Source organism: Ascaphus truei, chromosome 1 (genome assembly GCF_040206685.1).
Source record: "Ascaphus truei isolate aAscTru1 chromosome 1, aAscTru1.hap1, whole genome shotgun sequence".
In the NCBI taxonomy this organism is placed as follows: Eukaryota; Metazoa; Chordata; class Amphibia; order Anura; family Ascaphidae; genus Ascaphus; species Ascaphus truei.
Genome location: NC_134483.1, coordinates 81,507,786 through 81,525,069, shown reverse-complemented (window position 1 = coordinate 81,525,069; position 17,284 = coordinate 81,507,786). Strand labels below are relative to the sequence as shown.

General features: G+C 38.5%; 1 protein-coding gene across 2 annotated transcripts in view; it reads right to left on the bottom strand.

Moving 5' to 3' along the window:
* The window catches only part of SREK1 (splicing regulatory glutamic acid and lysine rich protein 1), a 45,882-nt gene extending 28,844 nt beyond the window's left edge, over positions 1-17,038 (bottom strand). The window contains exons 1-3 of one of the 2 annotated variants that reach the window (XM_075590379.1): positions 16,806-17,038; positions 12,505-12,638; positions 1,712-1,839 (exon numbers count right to left, since the gene is read on the bottom strand). In XM_075590379.1, coding sequence (XP_075446494.1) covers positions 1,712-1,839; positions 12,505-12,638; positions 16,806-17,011 — 468 coding nt within the window. In that variant the 5' untranslated portion in view covers positions 17,012-17,038. The remainder of the gene's footprint in view (positions 1-1,711; positions 1,840-12,504; positions 12,639-16,805) is intronic. The other variant, XM_075590369.1, reaches the window with a different exon arrangement.
* Between the last annotated feature and the right edge of the window lie 246 nt (positions 17,039-17,284).

The window sequence follows — 17,284 nt, the reverse complement described above, 5'->3', positions numbered from 1 at the left end:
ATCTCCAAAGTCTCTTGTACAGCAAAGGGAAGTCTTCTTTACACTACTGTATAATAAGCAGGTAGAAATTACTATGGCGCATGACCTGTAGTTCAAGTAGTGGTGTGAGACTATTACATACAACAGGAGTCTACAGTTCTTTTCATGACTTCCAAGCGTGACTGCTTCACCAGCCATTTCCAGACTTCAAAAAGAGAGCGGGTGCAATGCCTAAAATCTATTATCATCATGTATGTATAAAGCAAAAATACATTCCACAGAGCAGTATAATGGGGTAACAGTACGACGTAGAAAATAAGAAACTATACAAAAAGGTACGGAGCATTACAAAAAGTGTGACAACAGTAGCAGCCCAAATAGCAGGGTTCAGAGATCCAAGTCTGCTTGGCAGGTCTAAGCAGAAAGACATGCTCTTTTGGACCGTGAAATGCTTAGGTGTATGTCTAATGCAGGACAGTTACCAAAAGGTGGTTGAGTAGCTGGTGATAACAGTTTGAAATTCCTATTTAAAGCAATTAATCTAGTAGCAAGCTACAGCAATGTCAGAGAAATTGGAGAGGCTAGCAAGATTTAGCAGACGGAGGTTGTTCCTTTGTCCCGTGTAAAACATGTTGAATTTCTACATTAGCATTGGTGACTCCAACATGGGTTCAAATAACAGAACATGAACCTCTTTATTATTTGTTGTTTTAGCTCCTCAAACATTTGACATGGGAGCTTTGATGTGGTAGCCTATCAACTTTACCTAAAAATCGGGCTTTATGGATGTATGCTATTCAAGCCCAAAATGACAACTACAGATGCAGCGGTCGTTATCCGACCATTTCTCGAATTTGTTTGAGATCTCCTCGAAATACTTTCAAAATTTGCCATGGCAGAATAATGGTCCATCGGATTAACACAGCAGGAGCCCCTGCTGTGTTAATCCTACCGGGGTCTACCTGTCTATAAGAGACGCACAGTAAGAGATAGGCTGAATCAGTCACACTAACTGCGCGCCTCTAACAGGCGACGCAGGGGGTTTATTTATTTTTAAACACTACAGTATTGTAGCAGGGGGTCTCCGGAACTGAACCACATTGATTTCAGGTCCAGGGACCCCATACTTCGAGAGATAAAGGCCTCGGTATCCCCATGTTAAAATCCTGTGGGTCACGTGACCGTGGAATCTAAACAGAGCAGAGGGATACCGGCACCTGTATCGCGGGAAGTAGGGGGTCCCCAAGGTTGAAATCTACTTTGTTCAGCTCAGAAGACCCCCTGCTCCCGCACACTAGTATCAAAACAACAACACTCCCTCCCCCATCAAACACATGTACATATTGTGGTTAAGTAAAATTAACAGGACTAGTTTTAAAATACAAGTCACGTGACCCTGACAATTAAAAGCTATACAGCTTTTAATAAATCATGATCCATAAGGTCAATTAGCCCAGCTGTACTAATTAGTATTGCATGTGCATCCTGTTTCACAGAACTCCTTAATAAAAGGCGTCAGGACAAATGTCAATACTGCGCTACATTTTGAATAGAAGATAAGATTATTTTCACTTATAGTGTGTTTGCATAAAATCCTAACTAAACGTAATCATGCAACTTTCCAATGATTTCCCTCCAGTACACACTATTTCATATAGGTGTGTGGTGTACAGGTCAAACCTACTTTCCAGCCATGTAATACACACATTGTAAAGAAAGGTGTTCGGCTTACCGATGCTAGAGGAGAAGGAGTTGGAGTTGGCGTAGGAATCGGAAGCAAACCTGCCCCAGGAAGCAGGCTTGACAAAGGAGGGGCAGGAGCCAAAAGAGAGAGGGCCTTAGATTCTTCTGGTATCTTACCTGCGGAGGCAAATTCAAAGTATTATGAAAAATTGAAACAACATGTTACCTTTTCTCTTTATGTTATAATTACCCTGGAACTACATAAAAAAAACTAAAAAAACAAAAAGGACTAACAGATCCTTAGTAAGAAAGAATAAGAACATAAGGTTTTTTTTCCCCTCCTATTTTATTACCCTGCTCTACAAGGAAAAAACAAAAAAAGAGTGAGCAAAACTTCAAATACTAAATCTCATTAATGGAATATTACTTTTAAAACTGAATAGACAATTATTTAACACTTTGAGCTATGGGTCACCTGTACTGGAAACTTAAGGTTCATGAACCAAACGATATCAAGCATGGACGCTTTTCCCAGGGCGGTGTTTTCACGGTGATCGAAAGTTGTGTTACACATGACAACCGTTCGTGTTGGCTGCATCACTAATAGCACACAGAACATCAGATACAGAAAAGAAGAACATTTTTTAAAGTTCAATCCCCAGAAATTGCAAATTACCAAAATGTTGTAAAAATAAAATAAAAAGTAAATAAAACGAAAATAGAAGAGGGAGAAAGAAAAAAAAAAAAACATGTGCTATTTAATATCAGTTTCTTCTCCAGCACATTTGAGCACTTTTTGGGGGTTACTTGATTTCACAGCAGATGCAAGCTAGAGTGATGAAAACAAGCCAAAGATTTATTGTCCGATACACATGTCAAAATGTTCGAGGCAAATTTAGTGCTTATGGGTGTGATCATGGCAGATTAGCTAAAACCATGCATGGTGCATACTGAAATGGTGCAAACCTCCCCGCACACTGGCCCCAAGACAAAAAGACGATCTCAATGAAGTTTGCCATGGTGGTCAGAGCACTAAACTGCAAAGACTTGGCCGAAAGTAGCTTGTCAATGAGCAGCGAACTCTGCAAAAAGCTACAATTATTTATCTGTCCTGAAGATTTTCCAATGGCAAAAATAAACAGCTTGTCGTTTTGTACATCCAGAAGAAGGAAACAAAAAGAAAACAGTTCGCCAAAAATATATGGCAAAGGATAAAAATGGCACTTTGCCTGTAACCGGTCTAAGAACTTTGATATGAAGACGGATCACGTGTGTTGAAGAGGACCCCCAAAATTTTAATTTTAGTATATAGTGCAGAGCCTGAAGGAAAAGTTTTTATAAAACATCTGTTCTAAGCTCTGACTTTCCGTTCCGTTTGTATTGTATGACCCTGCCATTTAACAGAAGTTTTCTTACGTGATCTTTTACTTCAGACTGCAAGACTAATGGCCCTTATACAAAATGCTGGGACGCCGCTTGCCTGTGCTGTAGAAGATAACCGCTAGGTTTAAAATGATTGGGACTGAAATTGTCACAAGGGAAGCAGTTTCCTGGCATATTGAATAAGGACCTGTGACACATGGGGCCACATTTACTTAGCTGGTAAATATAGCCTTCAAGTGGCGCTCATTAAATTCTATTGTACATTTTGAATAAATGTCTAGATTACTGCACATTGGATGTTTGAGAGAAGGAAATGCTCACAGAATGTTTCCGATTCACTACAATGCCTAGTTAATAAAGAACTAAAAATAGGGATGTCATAAGAAGTGCATGTCTCAGGAACGGCCAAAGTAACCAAAATAGCAAACCCAAAGTGGAGACAAACAGGAGGTTTTTCAGGATTCAAAAATGCTAAATGTAAAGCAGGTATGAACATTGTTTGATGTGGGGCTTCTTTGAATAAAATAAAAACTTTTGTCGAAAGGCTCTCATGTGCGCACATTTATATTCATGGAGACTTTCAAATGGCAAATACTATTTAAAACAGTAACCCCCTATAGAGTTGTATTTATTTTTTTCTATTATGCAGCTCAACAAGAGGTTCCCTGCCACAAAAGCATCAAATTTAACAAAGATATATTTAATTTGGGAGATAGCTGATTAAGTGTTCAGCTAATTGTCAAAACAAACTAAATACAAGACAATGTCATCTACTATTTGTAAATCAATTTTGCAAGTCAAAAACCGTTTTTGTTTTCAATTACAATGGGTCAAGGTAATCAGATATTCAATTCCAGTCCACGATTAAGGACAAGCAGCTAGGGGAGGGAAAAGACAAAAAGCAGGAATAAGGCTAGTAAAACTTGGCCATAAACTGCAAACATTTAAAAATGGTTCAAAAGTGTAAGACTATATCTGAGGGGGTTTTATTGTTGAATCTGGACCTGTGTGTGATTGCACCTTTAAAGTAAACAGCAATATAAAAACAGATGAGAAGAATGGATCTTCCATCATCACGGAGGTCTCAACACCTAAAGTTAATCCCCCAATTCAACATACTAGACATGTCCAACGTCTTTCTATAGGCTTGGTGTAAATAGCAGCCTATGAATCTTTGATATGTGACCCTACTATATATCCCTAGCCTAACTTGTGACCTAGAGCAAGTAGTTAAATTAATGGTGCCTGGTGCACCAGCTATTAAACTGTCAACACTTTGTAGAAGAGATTCACGGTGTAATATTTAGATTGAAAGATTACCACACAAAAAAAAAAAAGGATACAATATTGTTACACCGGAATACTGTACAGTTTCAGATTTTGTTAATTTTTATTTTTAAAAAAGGACTGCCTTTCGCATGGTTAATTATTATTAACCACAAACTATGTTTCCATTCTGGATTTGTTCACGGGCATGAAGTTTCCAGCAGACATTTTTCCCTATCCCAGGTACTCCCAGGGAAAATTACCTGCAGAACTTGCGTGTCCCTGTGTAAGACTGGTTGGGTACTGAACAAATAAACTTATTCATTTTTAAATAAAGAGAAACCCTAGCAGAATGAATTGCTGCTTTCAATAGCGTGTAACTATTGTAACCATTATTGCGTCATGTTATGCTTTGACAAATATTTTACTCTTAAAAGACTAGACTATAATGAACTTAAATGCAAAATTCCTGGATATGCCCATTTATAGCAAACAGTGACATTGCATTATTGACTACTGAGAATATTTAATTTCCATAAGTTGCTGTGGCTGCATTTTCGCTGTAGTGTAAAAATGCAACAAAATTACTCTTTGCCTACTGTCAGCTAGTGTAATTAATGCCCAAATTGTTATGTGCATGCAGCAGGAGATGCCCAATGAAATTAAACTTACAAAGTCTAATAGCAAAATGGCAAGGCAAGATAGGATATTTTATTATGGATAATTTTGAAAGTGAATTAAAGGCACAGTCCATATTCTGGTTCAATTTATCCTGAATGATGCATGTACAGTTCACATTTGCTAAATGATAGTGCTCATTTATGCACAAATCAGGGCTTGCAGAGCAGATCTGTAGTACACTTATTGGTATTTTACAAATGTAGCCATTTCAGTTTTTCAGGGACCACTGGCAACCATTTAAATGAAACAGCTGTATAGAAGAATAGTGCAGCTCAAACGTACTCATGAAAAGCCTGTCTATTACACCATTTCTAAATAAGAAATTCTAGGTGTATAAATTAGAAACATCAAATAAAGATAAATATGAAGCTTCAAAAGCTTATGTACATCTATAGCCAGGTACTAATTCCAACAAACCTACAAATCTGTAGGTTTGAAGACAACTTTACAAGTCTCCTTTACCAAGTACATGAACACTGGAGTCAGAAACTATACAGTTAAGTGAAAGATTGATTAACTACAGGGTACCCACTAAGCGACACGGTGTATGTACTTGTATGAGTTCCGTGACGCTTTCCGTGTTAATACCCTGTACATTAGAAGCTCACATACCATGGTATCCCAGTGAGAAATACCTTAGCTGATCAAATGAAAATAATATATTTGTGTAGTCAAGATTCAAAATGTCCCAATTCTTAGCAGGAAAAGAAATTGCCTGTCCGTTGGAAAATCACCTAGTAGATATGTGGTGATTAGCAATCCACCAACTAAGCGTCTAATTTCTTCCCATTTAACAGGTAGGTTTTACAAACTATACACTTTGTGGCCCTTTAATGGCATTTCATGTAGCAGGTCAATCAACCACAATCCATTCTTCTTTCCGTTTTGATTTCTCTCTCAATCTTGGAATTCGCAATGACATTTTCTTTCTTCAAACTTTCAGACTTTTGTCAGCATCTGATGCATAAAATATTTATAACCAAAGAATTAAAAGCAACAAGGGCCTCACACAATCCAAAGCTGTATCACTGTGCCAAACAAAGAGGAACATTTCCAATGCAATCAACAGCTCTACTAGTGGGAGTGGATATGAAAACACTGCACTACACTTTTTGAAACAAATAAAAAAAAAATAAAAGGAACAAATTTCATGGACAGCAACACTTCAAAACAGATTGTGTCAACTGTTGATATGTGGGGAAAAAACATGCATTTCCCCAAAACATTGAAGTATGATTTCTGACAACACTTGAGTTCTTTAAAAAAAAGTGTTTACATTTTTTTAAATTGGTACTATTCAAAACACTGAAATGCGCCTCTGATAAAAAAAAAAAAAAAACATTTTAGTTGTTTCTTACCCCTGTAAAACTAACCTAGTGAGGACGAGTACTATTTAATTCTATTTACTAAAGAAAAAGTTGATTCAATGTTACCATAGTATATCAATGTTAAATAGCAAGCTGTATATTGGTGCCCTCAAAGACATGCTTCTAAATTATATATATAATTTTTTTAACCGAGACCACGGGGGGGAAAAAATGGGTAAACATCAAAAATGAAACATAACATTTACTAGAAGACCAAGATACAGACATGTAGTAATTAAAATAGGCCTTTTTGTTAAACTGATGTACTGGAGATAAGACAAGCAAGCCTGGTAGTTCGGTTTGTGGGACAGCGTGTATTTTATGGCACAATGTCCCAAATGCACAAAACGGGAGCTCTCTAACTAAATGGAAGTGGAATAAAATAAAAATCAGGTTAAATCAACTTTCATTTCATCAGCACAAGCTCGCTTTGGTCCAAATTCTACAGGGAGAGATAACAGAGAAACTAGCATTCAATTTTAAATGTAAAAACAAAAATAAAGAAAAGAACAAAACAAAAAAAAAAGACAAAAAAAAAAAAAGAAACAAAGAAAAAGAAAGGAAAAAAACAAAAAACAGAGACAGGGCGTCCATCTTCAGCAGTCAGACTCCGAGCTCATCCTCACATGAAGGTTTCACTTGACGGCTGGTTTAGTGGCATGGCAAACAGTGCCTTACACAGGCAAGTGTAACAGGGTCTGCCTTGGCCAGGCTAGTCATCTAATAATGCACAAATAATCACACAGAAAAGAAAACATACAAAACCAAATTGTTAAAATCCATCTACTTTGAAATGTGGACATAAAAGAAAATGAAGGGTCTAAATGCTGCTCAAATTAGCGTGTTTTATTTTCCCGAAGCCTGCCTAACTGAAAAGCACCAGCTCCACTTGTTTGTTAAAATAAGGGAATACACATTTTAAGTTGGTCCTTCATCTTGATTTCACAACTAAACTATTTTTGTTTTAGTACTGAAGTTATCTTGCCAAAGTTGCATTAAAGATCCATACTGCCTCAAATCCTTCAACTTATACTGCAATAGAAACTACAGAGTTGAGGATTCAGGGGTAATAGTAGTTAAGCATTTGGGCACACCTTAAAATACATTTATGACGACAAGTACAAAATGGTGCCTTTATTCTCGGTATATTAGATTCTGTGATCATCCCCTAGCAGGACTGGTGCTTTAAAGTTCGAATGTAAACTTTCCTCCCATAGGAAATATGCAATTTCTTTACTTGCTCAACAGAATGACAGATCAGTTTTAACCCGGGATTACTAATACATTGATGAAACAAGAGTCGATATTAGGTTGAATACATCCATGTTCAGTGCACCTTTTATATCATGTGGATCAGGAAGTTACTCTTCAGGCAGTAATTAGTTACTCTACTTTGACCTACATTGCACAGCTTTGCAGAGTTGCAAGCCAGACCACAATTACGCATTTTACTAATTCCAATTCCTAGTGACCTAGTAGATTAGGTTAAAAAGAAATTAAATGTCCATCATGTTCAACCTTTGTTAATTCCTATTTAAGGCTGTGATTATACCAAGAGCTTCAATGCAGCAGCGCTCTCCAGTGGCTTCATAAGTAGCGATGGTGCAGAGCTACATGTGCACATGCACAAGTGATTTAGCAAGCGACTGCAGGGGAGACATGCTCAGATGTCACTTCCTTTACCACAACGCCTGCATTTCCAACACCAATCCAATGAATTCTTCCATTGAAGATTTGTCCATAAAAAGTGATTGATTAATAAAATAAATCAATGTAATTTAATTAATTACATTTTTAATTAATTAAGTTAGTCAATAATGATCTATGTTCTTCAATGTGTATTGTATGTTCAAAGTATATATGGCTTTTCAATAAAGGAAAACTGTATTTTGTATGCAATCCTGAGGTAAATTTTTTCTAGGATTTTCATTGGTTGGATTTTGGGGGAACATGATTGGTGCACTGAACTTCACTTTGATTGGACGGCTGCGTCATGTGACGTGGGTGCCGCTGCTCGAAAACAAATTTACCCGTCTCCTCAACTGTCTCCTGCTTTGTAGCAGCGAGCGGGGAGACAGGTGAATTTGGTATAAGCAGTTTTCAGGGATGTATAACACTTGTTTTTGCGCCACTTGGTCTCTACAGGAGACACCACGGGCGATTTCTGGTATAATCACAGCCTTAAGCTGCAACACTAGGTTTAGTGCTTGTTATCTGGCCTGTGGACTGTATGGAAGAGGACAGACAAACTCCAAACTCTCGAGTACCCATCCCAGCAGTAGAGTTGAAGAGCTCCCCCAATGCAAGAGGGTATTTACACCTCTTCATTCCCTGTTAGGTGATGCATGGCTATGGCTCATCTCTACCTTCTATAAAGCATGTAAATAAGGATGAAGATTAAGAAGATGAGAACAAAAATATCCATTGTAAGCAGGTCATGAGTGATATCACACGATACATTCTTTTACGTAAGGGGCAGCAAAGTCACAACATTTTAGTTTCAGACCAAATGCAAATGTATAATTAGAACCATGAAAACATGCAATAGTGGTTTTTTTCGTGGACAGAAAAATAAAATTCTGATTGTGATAGAAAGGCTGCTTACTTTAGGCTACTTAATAGGACAGTGAGGAAAGTATACTGGTTTACTTGTTATGAGAAAAGTCTAAGCACAGCACATTTCTGTGGGAAGGTGGTTGAACAGCAACAAAAAGTCCCTAAGTACTCTGCACATTTTGTAGAATATTTTCCTTGTCCAATACTATTTAATCACTAAACTGGAGGAGGGAGGGGGCTGTAGTGCAGTGATTTACTGTGCAATACACTGAACACTTGCACGCTAAAGCTCAATTTCCTATTCTGCCGTCTCCTTAAAAACAAATATACATCTATTCACCTGTCTTAAATGTGCACTCACACAAAGTCTGTGGTTTCCAACCTGTGTTGTCAAATTAGTTACATGTAATTGCAAAAAAATATATATTGTAATGGTTGATATTTTACATTTCCCTCAAAATGATTAACAAATGTTAATATAATATATAGTAACCCATGTGAAAAACAGAAGCAATACCACAACAATATTTTTCATTGATAGAATAAAGGCTCACTTATCCTATATATTGCAAAGTGGCCGAGTCAAAGATGAATTATATTCAAAATCACTCCATTCCCAATGGTCTAGTTGGTAGGAAAATAAATCAAACTAAATGGAATAAAAGTATACATGGGAATTACTAATTACTCTAGTTGAGACAAAAGATGCCAGTCCCTATAGCTTTCCACTGCTCCTATTCTACCTTAGGCTGGGACCATGGTGCCGCAGACCATGCGAAGGCGTCCGCACACCGAGCGATCAGATTGCCTTAAGGCAGTGATCGCATCCATGTGGTGTGCGGGCGCGCGCGACGCGCAAGAAATCTGATTTCTTGGCATGACAGGCCGGTCACGTGAGCGGTTCGCCCAATGAGGGAGAACCAGCTCCGTGACGCCCCTAGGCACTCCCCCCACGGCGCATCTCCACTGGCCACAAAACGCACCCGCTTCACGCGGGTGACGTCACGGCCGCCTCCCCACGGGTCGAAGGCACCATGGCCCCAGCCTTAACAACTCTACAGACACAGAGATTGTCCGTCTCCAGTTTTTCAAAGAAGGGGAGGGATATTTCCATTTACGCTTGCAAGATAATTCATTATATGACAGCAGAAATGTTAGAAGAGAAGTGTTTTTGATTGATTTAATAATGCCTTAAAAAGTGAATATACGCCTTGAAGAACATATTAAGTCAAACTAGTGGATATGTGCAACAAAAACAGCCGTATTTAATTTCTTAGTATATACTTGTGAAATTGGAGACATTACTACTAATTAAATAAGATTACTTACGAGTAGGGCACCTGCTTTTTTTTTTTTTTTTTAAACCGAAGGAAGAAGTACAAACTATTTGAATCTGCTTTCCTATATGAGGACAAAATAGCAATAAAATGCTGCTGAAACTTACCCAGAAGCAGTCAGTTTACTTTCCCAACCCAGATATGGCAACTAATACATCAATTAATACAGAAAAATACTATAAGTGGCTACAATTCATTTAATAACAATGAAAAATACATAGATACATGCACACAAAAAAATAAATCAGAACAAACAATTACTCGAAAACCAGATGTCCAAATACATCGAGTAAATGCAGGAACTGTAACAGCTATCCAATTTACATAACACAGGCCACACGTGTAGGTCCATTTAAAGATCACAGTGGTAAAGCTCTTCATTAATACATTGTGTTATATTCTGCTGTCCCCTGTTCGCTATGCAGTAGAGCTGATCAGCACTGTGACCTCTAAAGGTCCCCCATGCTCGGTGTCAAATCTTAAATGATAATATAATATGGTACATTCATTACTTTAGTCAATAAAAAGCATTACTGTACATGTATTTATAAAAGCAACATTCTGACATCTAGCATTGATTAGGATATATAGATCTGAATACATACACTTGATTAGGTTATGGTCACCAATTGTTAAAAATATTCTATATGATTTACTTGTTACTGTGATTAGGCATTTTTGTAGTAAAGTTATCATTTAGGCACTAAGAAAAAAAATTCCTGTACGGGGTCAGGAACAAAGAGGGACAAATTATTTGTGCTGCTACGCCAATTCATTTATGAAAGCCAAAGAGACTAGATATCTTAAAGCCATCTCTCAAGCTTACCCTTATTCCGTGCCCCAGGACACACTACTTTGCTTTGTATTTCTGACCCCCTGACTAAGATTGAGTTTACAGGGTGCTTATGATTTAAAGCTGCAGTTCAAGCAATATCCAACATGTGTTTTTTAATAAATCAGTTCTGTACTATGAATAAAATACATTTTTAATGTATTCTAATGTAACAAGCATTTTAGTTTCTATAGCAACCCTTTGCAAAGCCACATCCCCTTCCTCTTCTGAGACAGGCTCTGGCTCTTGAGTCCTGCCCCCTCTCTAGCAGTACACCAATTATATCTAGTGCCTGCATGGTCACATGATCTTCCACACAGACCTTTGCATCTTGGGTAATATACTGCAGCCCTAACAGTGATATAAAGAACCCCTAAGCCGAATATTCAGCGATCTATTATTACAGGAGAACAGATCGATCGGCAACTTAGCTAATCACTTGTCAGTGTGCAGAATCGATTGATGCACATATTAAATGAAAAAATAAATAATTTTAAACGGCAGCTTGAACTGTAGTTTTAAAATGAATGAAAGAAAATGTATTAAAAATTTTTTTACAAACGTACAAAATAACCAAAAGCTAGAAAGAAAAAAAAAAAAGTCAGAAAATGGGAAAAAAAAATTGAAACTTGGTATTTAAATGGTAAAACCATGTACACTAAACTAAGTGTGGTTTTAATTGACCAAATGGAGTTTAACCGCTGACAGGATGATATGCAAGCAATCTCTTTAACAAGCCCTCTTTTGTCCCTCAAAACTTTTAAAAGGCCAAAGTTGACCAAAATCGTAGGTGATGGGATTTGCATGCAGGCTTGTATACTACACAACTATTTATGTTACATTATTCACTGCACCAATTGTCATTTCATAAGTCTGTATTTCTAACTTGGCAGATCGTTATTCCTGCTCTGAGAAACAATGATTGAAGTGAAAGGTTCACCATCAATTAAGTTTATAAAAAGTAATGAGTGATACGCCCATTAGCTTTCAGATGAACACATTCAACTTTATGTAATAGAACAGTGTTGTCCAACTTCAGTCCTCATGCCCCCCAAAAGGTCAGGGTTTCAGGATATCCCAGTTTCAGCACACATGGCTCAATCTTCGACTTCACTGTGCTGAAGCAGGGACTGATTGAGCCACCTGTGCTGACGCTGGGATATCCTGAAAACCTGACCTGTTGGGGGTTGAGGACTGAAGTCGAGTACCCCTGTAAAAGACGATATGTTTTTTAAACCCTTTTAGTAACCAGCAAAGTAGAGCACTAAAAGGTTCACCTGACTGAATTACATTTTTATTGAAGAGGGTTTTAACATTTTATTTTCAGAGTTGGGAAACAAACATGCTAAAAAAATTTTTTTAAAAAGCAGTGAACAAACGGGACAGAGCAACATCACAGAAGAATAACACCAATACCAACCTTCTGCACAGGGCACAACTATCAGAGCTCTGTCAATAAAAACCGTGTTAGTTAGATGCTGGGCCACACCGACACTCGTAGGGTCGCGATACTTAACATAACATACTTTGGAGGAAAAAGCAAGAGGTGCATTGCTGAAAAAATAAAAAGGGAGAAATTAGTCTTGGAAAAAAAGTTATGATTGTGACTTCATACATGCCTGATATTCAGGTAAAAAAAAGTGTAACTTGGCAAAATGCTTTCACTTTATTGCAATGTCCAGATAAATGCTTCTTTTCAATTTTTACTTAGAAACATCATTTGTAGGATGTTTAACAGCCTTCTGGAGCCTTCAATTGTTAATACAAAAAAAGGACCAACTAAGCAAATGTAAATCATTAAAAAAAAAAAAAAGCAATCCATGCAATAACCTACATTTTTTTAATCAGTTCATAAGTATTAAATAATATTTACTACATTTTTTAAATTAAACTCAATGCTATTTTTAATGAGTTTTAATATACTGAGCATCCTTTGATTTCTATAACAGGTTTTAGCCCACCTCCCCAGCAGTGCAAGATCTTTGCAACACTTTCTTGTTTGTGATAATTTGTTGCCAATGTTCCCAGCAGTTTGAGCTGCCAACTTTAATAATAGTCAATACTACATAGTTACAGTTACATAGTTACATAGTAGATGAGGTTGAAAAAAGACGTACGTCCATCAAGTTCAACCTATGCTAAATTTAGACAACAGTTACTTTATCCTTTATCTATACTTACTTATTGATCCAGAGGAAAGCAAACAATAAAACCCCATTAAGGGGAAAAATACATTCCTTCCTGACTCCAAGAATTGGCAATCAGATTAATCCCTGGATCAACATCTTTCCCATGTATACTTATTTGGTATATCCCTGTATACCTTTCCCATCTAAAAAGATGTCCAACCTTTTTTTTAACAAATCTATTGTATCTGCCATCACAGTCTCCATGGGTAATGAATTCCACATTTTAACTGCCCTTACTGTAAAGAACCCTTTCCTTTGTTGCTGGTGAAATCTCCTTCCCTCGAACCTTAAGGGATGGCCCCGAGTCCTTTGTGCTGCCCGTGGGATGAATAGTTCTTTTGAAAGCTCCTTGTATTGTCCCCGAATATAATTGTATAAAGTTATCATATCCCCTCTTAGACGCCTCTTTTCTAATGTAAATACATCTAATTTAGCTAGAAAAAACAAACAAAAATCGCACCAGCGCACTGCGGATTAGTATAAAATACTAGTATTTAATAAATGGTCACACTGGACCACAAAAGACAATAATACCAAAACACCAAACCAAAAAAACACATTAAAAACACACATGCGGCTACTCCTACAATGAGGATGCTAAAACTGTAAGCTTCCAATGAAGCACAGAAATAAAACAAGGCAATATCAAAATAACACCCACTACGGGGGTACTAGGATGCCTTGTTAAATACCCAAATGAGGGGAACGAATACTGACCGCAAAGTGGCAGCAGGGGCTCAGCGTGAACGCAAACTGTCCGGACTCGGTGAACACACGGCAAACAACTCCTCTGCCACCACTTCCTGGTCTCACGTTCCAGCCAAATGGGAAACTGCGCAAGGCTGCATGGGATTTCCATCCTTCAAATGGGTTTTGTTTAATCATGCACAGATAGATGCTCTGTTATCTCTGTACAAGATTAAAAGGTTCATCATACTGCAGGGTTTCCAACTATCATTCCCAGATCACCTGCGGTAACCACCGCCCCAAGAATAATCACTTAAAGTGTCTCTGTCTCTATACCCCCTCCCCTCCACCCCCGAGTGCAAGCATGGCAGTCGGGCAAATGATCATCAATATTAAAGTCTCCCATAAGGAAAAGTTTGAGAACCCCACTCTACTGTACCATGACTTATGCAGTCACTAACACGAAGTGGAATTTATGCAAATTAATAATGATTGACTATTCAAATGTTTAAAGCCACTCCAGAAAAACAAACACTACAGCTGTACACAGTACACCTTATTAAAAATAAGTACAGTTCTATTCAATGACCTATTTTGAAAGTGAGCTCCATGTGATGCCCGTTCTTAGTATTATCGTTTGTTTATAAGTGCCAGTTTATTCCGCAGTACAGTACAATGGAAGCACATTACCCCCCGCCCCCCCCCCCCCCAAAATCAGTGATAAGGAAAAAACTAGATAAAGACATTCTACTGTATAGTAGTGTGCGTGTGTTACATGTGAAGAAACGTCCCCTTCAATTATTAGAAGCGTGGTGCAGGTTGAGGGGGAAATTACATGCTATGCCTGCAATAGAAAGGATATAGAATACACATACGCACAAAACAATTGTGAGAAGAGATAACTGCTGCTTTAAAAATGAGCCTTTCATGTAGATGGGAGGGCTGTATTTTGCCTCTGTATTTCTAAATTAATATAATGGTATTTGGTTCTGATATTGCCATAAAATCGCCACCAGCAAAAAAAAGTACTTTTAAATAAAGAGGCTGTGCCATTTAACAGGCACTAAAAAATAAACAGCTTAAATCGGTGTAACAGACTTCCTTAGAAATATTCAATCACCCATAAAACATCAATACCACCAGATATTTTTGCTTTTACCCAAAATTGATCATGAATCCCCATTAGCCGAAAAGTGCAACCCCAGCAAGTGCAAAATGTTAAGTCTCCTGGTAAAGCATGAACAATATGGTCACATAGATCTGTCCAGAGTCGATGCCCCATAGTAAGCTGCAACATCCTCACAGCGTCGCGTTATTTAGTGACCCAATGGTCATTTAACACTTTGCTGGCAAACATTAAAAGTGAAATTCTGCAGTAACCTGGAGGTCCTCAGATTGATTTCAGAAAGGTGACAAAATGTATTGATCAATAAACATTTTTACTTATTTGCATACTATTCAAAATTATCTTTACTCTAGGTGCAGAACCCCAAATTTTAGAAGTCATACAAGACTGTCTGAAGCCGTTGTGAGCGTATACCAATTACTAGAGAATAAAACAGCAAAATGTTTATTTTAGGGGGCAACAAATGGTCATTTCTAATTGAATCGGGATTTCAATCAGTGCACAGAATACTTTATGCCTTCTATTAATAAACCATTATTCCATCACACGGATTCACGTCTCTGCTTTCTAGAGGAATACATTTTGACTTCAATGGATGGATATTTACCATGGACATGCCCAGATAAGCATTTATGTTTAGGATTGCATAAAAAAAAAAAAAGTCTTGAAGTACAACAGTGGAGCAGTCAACCAGCACTAGATTAGAGATGCAATATAGTGAAAGCATTATCCATGTTACAACTTCTCAGCCATGCGTTCACAAGCTTTCTAAACACAGCCAGAACGCCCACATATCACACAAGTAATCAACTTCATAGGCTGATCTTGTTGTAATAGGTGGGCAGCATTCAGGATCCTGGAGGCAGTGTCAGATTGCTCAGTATTTTTCCAACGTGTGCTTTTAGCACACAGTGTCATTGGTATAGACAAATGCAAGTGGCAATACTCTTTATTGCCCATTTTAATGTTTAAATATGGCATCATATGACTTTTGTTATTGGAATATCCCTTTTAGTGTCACAAGGGACAAAAAATGTCGCTGCAAAGCTTTGCTGCCCCTCTAAAAAGCAAAAAGGGGTAAATTGCCAACCTCTAATCTGGTTTAAAAAAAAAAAAAAAAACTCCTTCCTGTGCCTCAGATATAATTTAAAAAATGTTTTATATATATAGTACATTTTGGAGCAGGATGCCATAGTAACTTGAAATTGTGTTCTGTGCTGCAACATTGTCGGCATCAACACAACCTCCCTCCCCTGTGAGTGTACGGTATGTTAAATTCTGCTCTGCTGAGTTTGCTGTGCAGTGGGAACTTTACTTTAGTCCCTCGGGCCCAGATTACAAACCCACCAATAGTTGTGACATACACATGATGAGTGACATAAAAAGGATTCCATATATAAATCGGAGCCTCGGGCACACATGCCAAAAACAACATCTGCAGCATATGGATTTTAAAAGCTATATACTGCATGGCACAGTGATTATGTTATACATAAGTGCTGGTGAGCCTGAGCAGTTACAGGGCGCCTCACCATACAGATGTACAGACTAGCCAGCGTTTTACTGCTGCGATCACTTGTGGTTTCGCAGTTGTGTAACGGAAGCAATAACATCTGCCACTGACACACACACATCCTCCCCTCCCCAGCCCTACACACACACGGCCTGTAACGCCAATCTAGCCCCGTGCATACCCCGGGCCCGCAGCCTCACACTTACTCGGGCGGGTAGAGCCGCAGCTCCTCGATGTCCCCCAGAAAGGTGAAGAGTGTCCGCATCTGTTCGCTGGTGACGGCGGCGGACAGGTTGGTGACCTGAATCACCGCGGTGGGCCCGAAGCTCATGGCGGCGGCTGCACAACGGGGCCAAACACAGCGAGCAGCGGCGGCTCCCTCCCGCGTCACACTACCACAGAGGTGGAACATCCAAGAGGGACTGAGCGCCGCCGGAAGCCAACGTCGCGCTGCCCTCTCTCTAGCGAACCACACCGAGGACTCCACTGTACCAGCGAAACTAACCTTCTGGAGTGATGCCGGAAAAAGGGGGCGCTCTATGCGCCTGGGGGAGAACTCGTTTCTCACGCAAAAGTATTCCCGCCAATAACGTAGGGACGTTACACGTTCGCTGCCGGAGGGACCAGCAACTCATTACAAATGTACTGTGACATGGCAACGAAAGGGTCAAATAAACTAAAACGT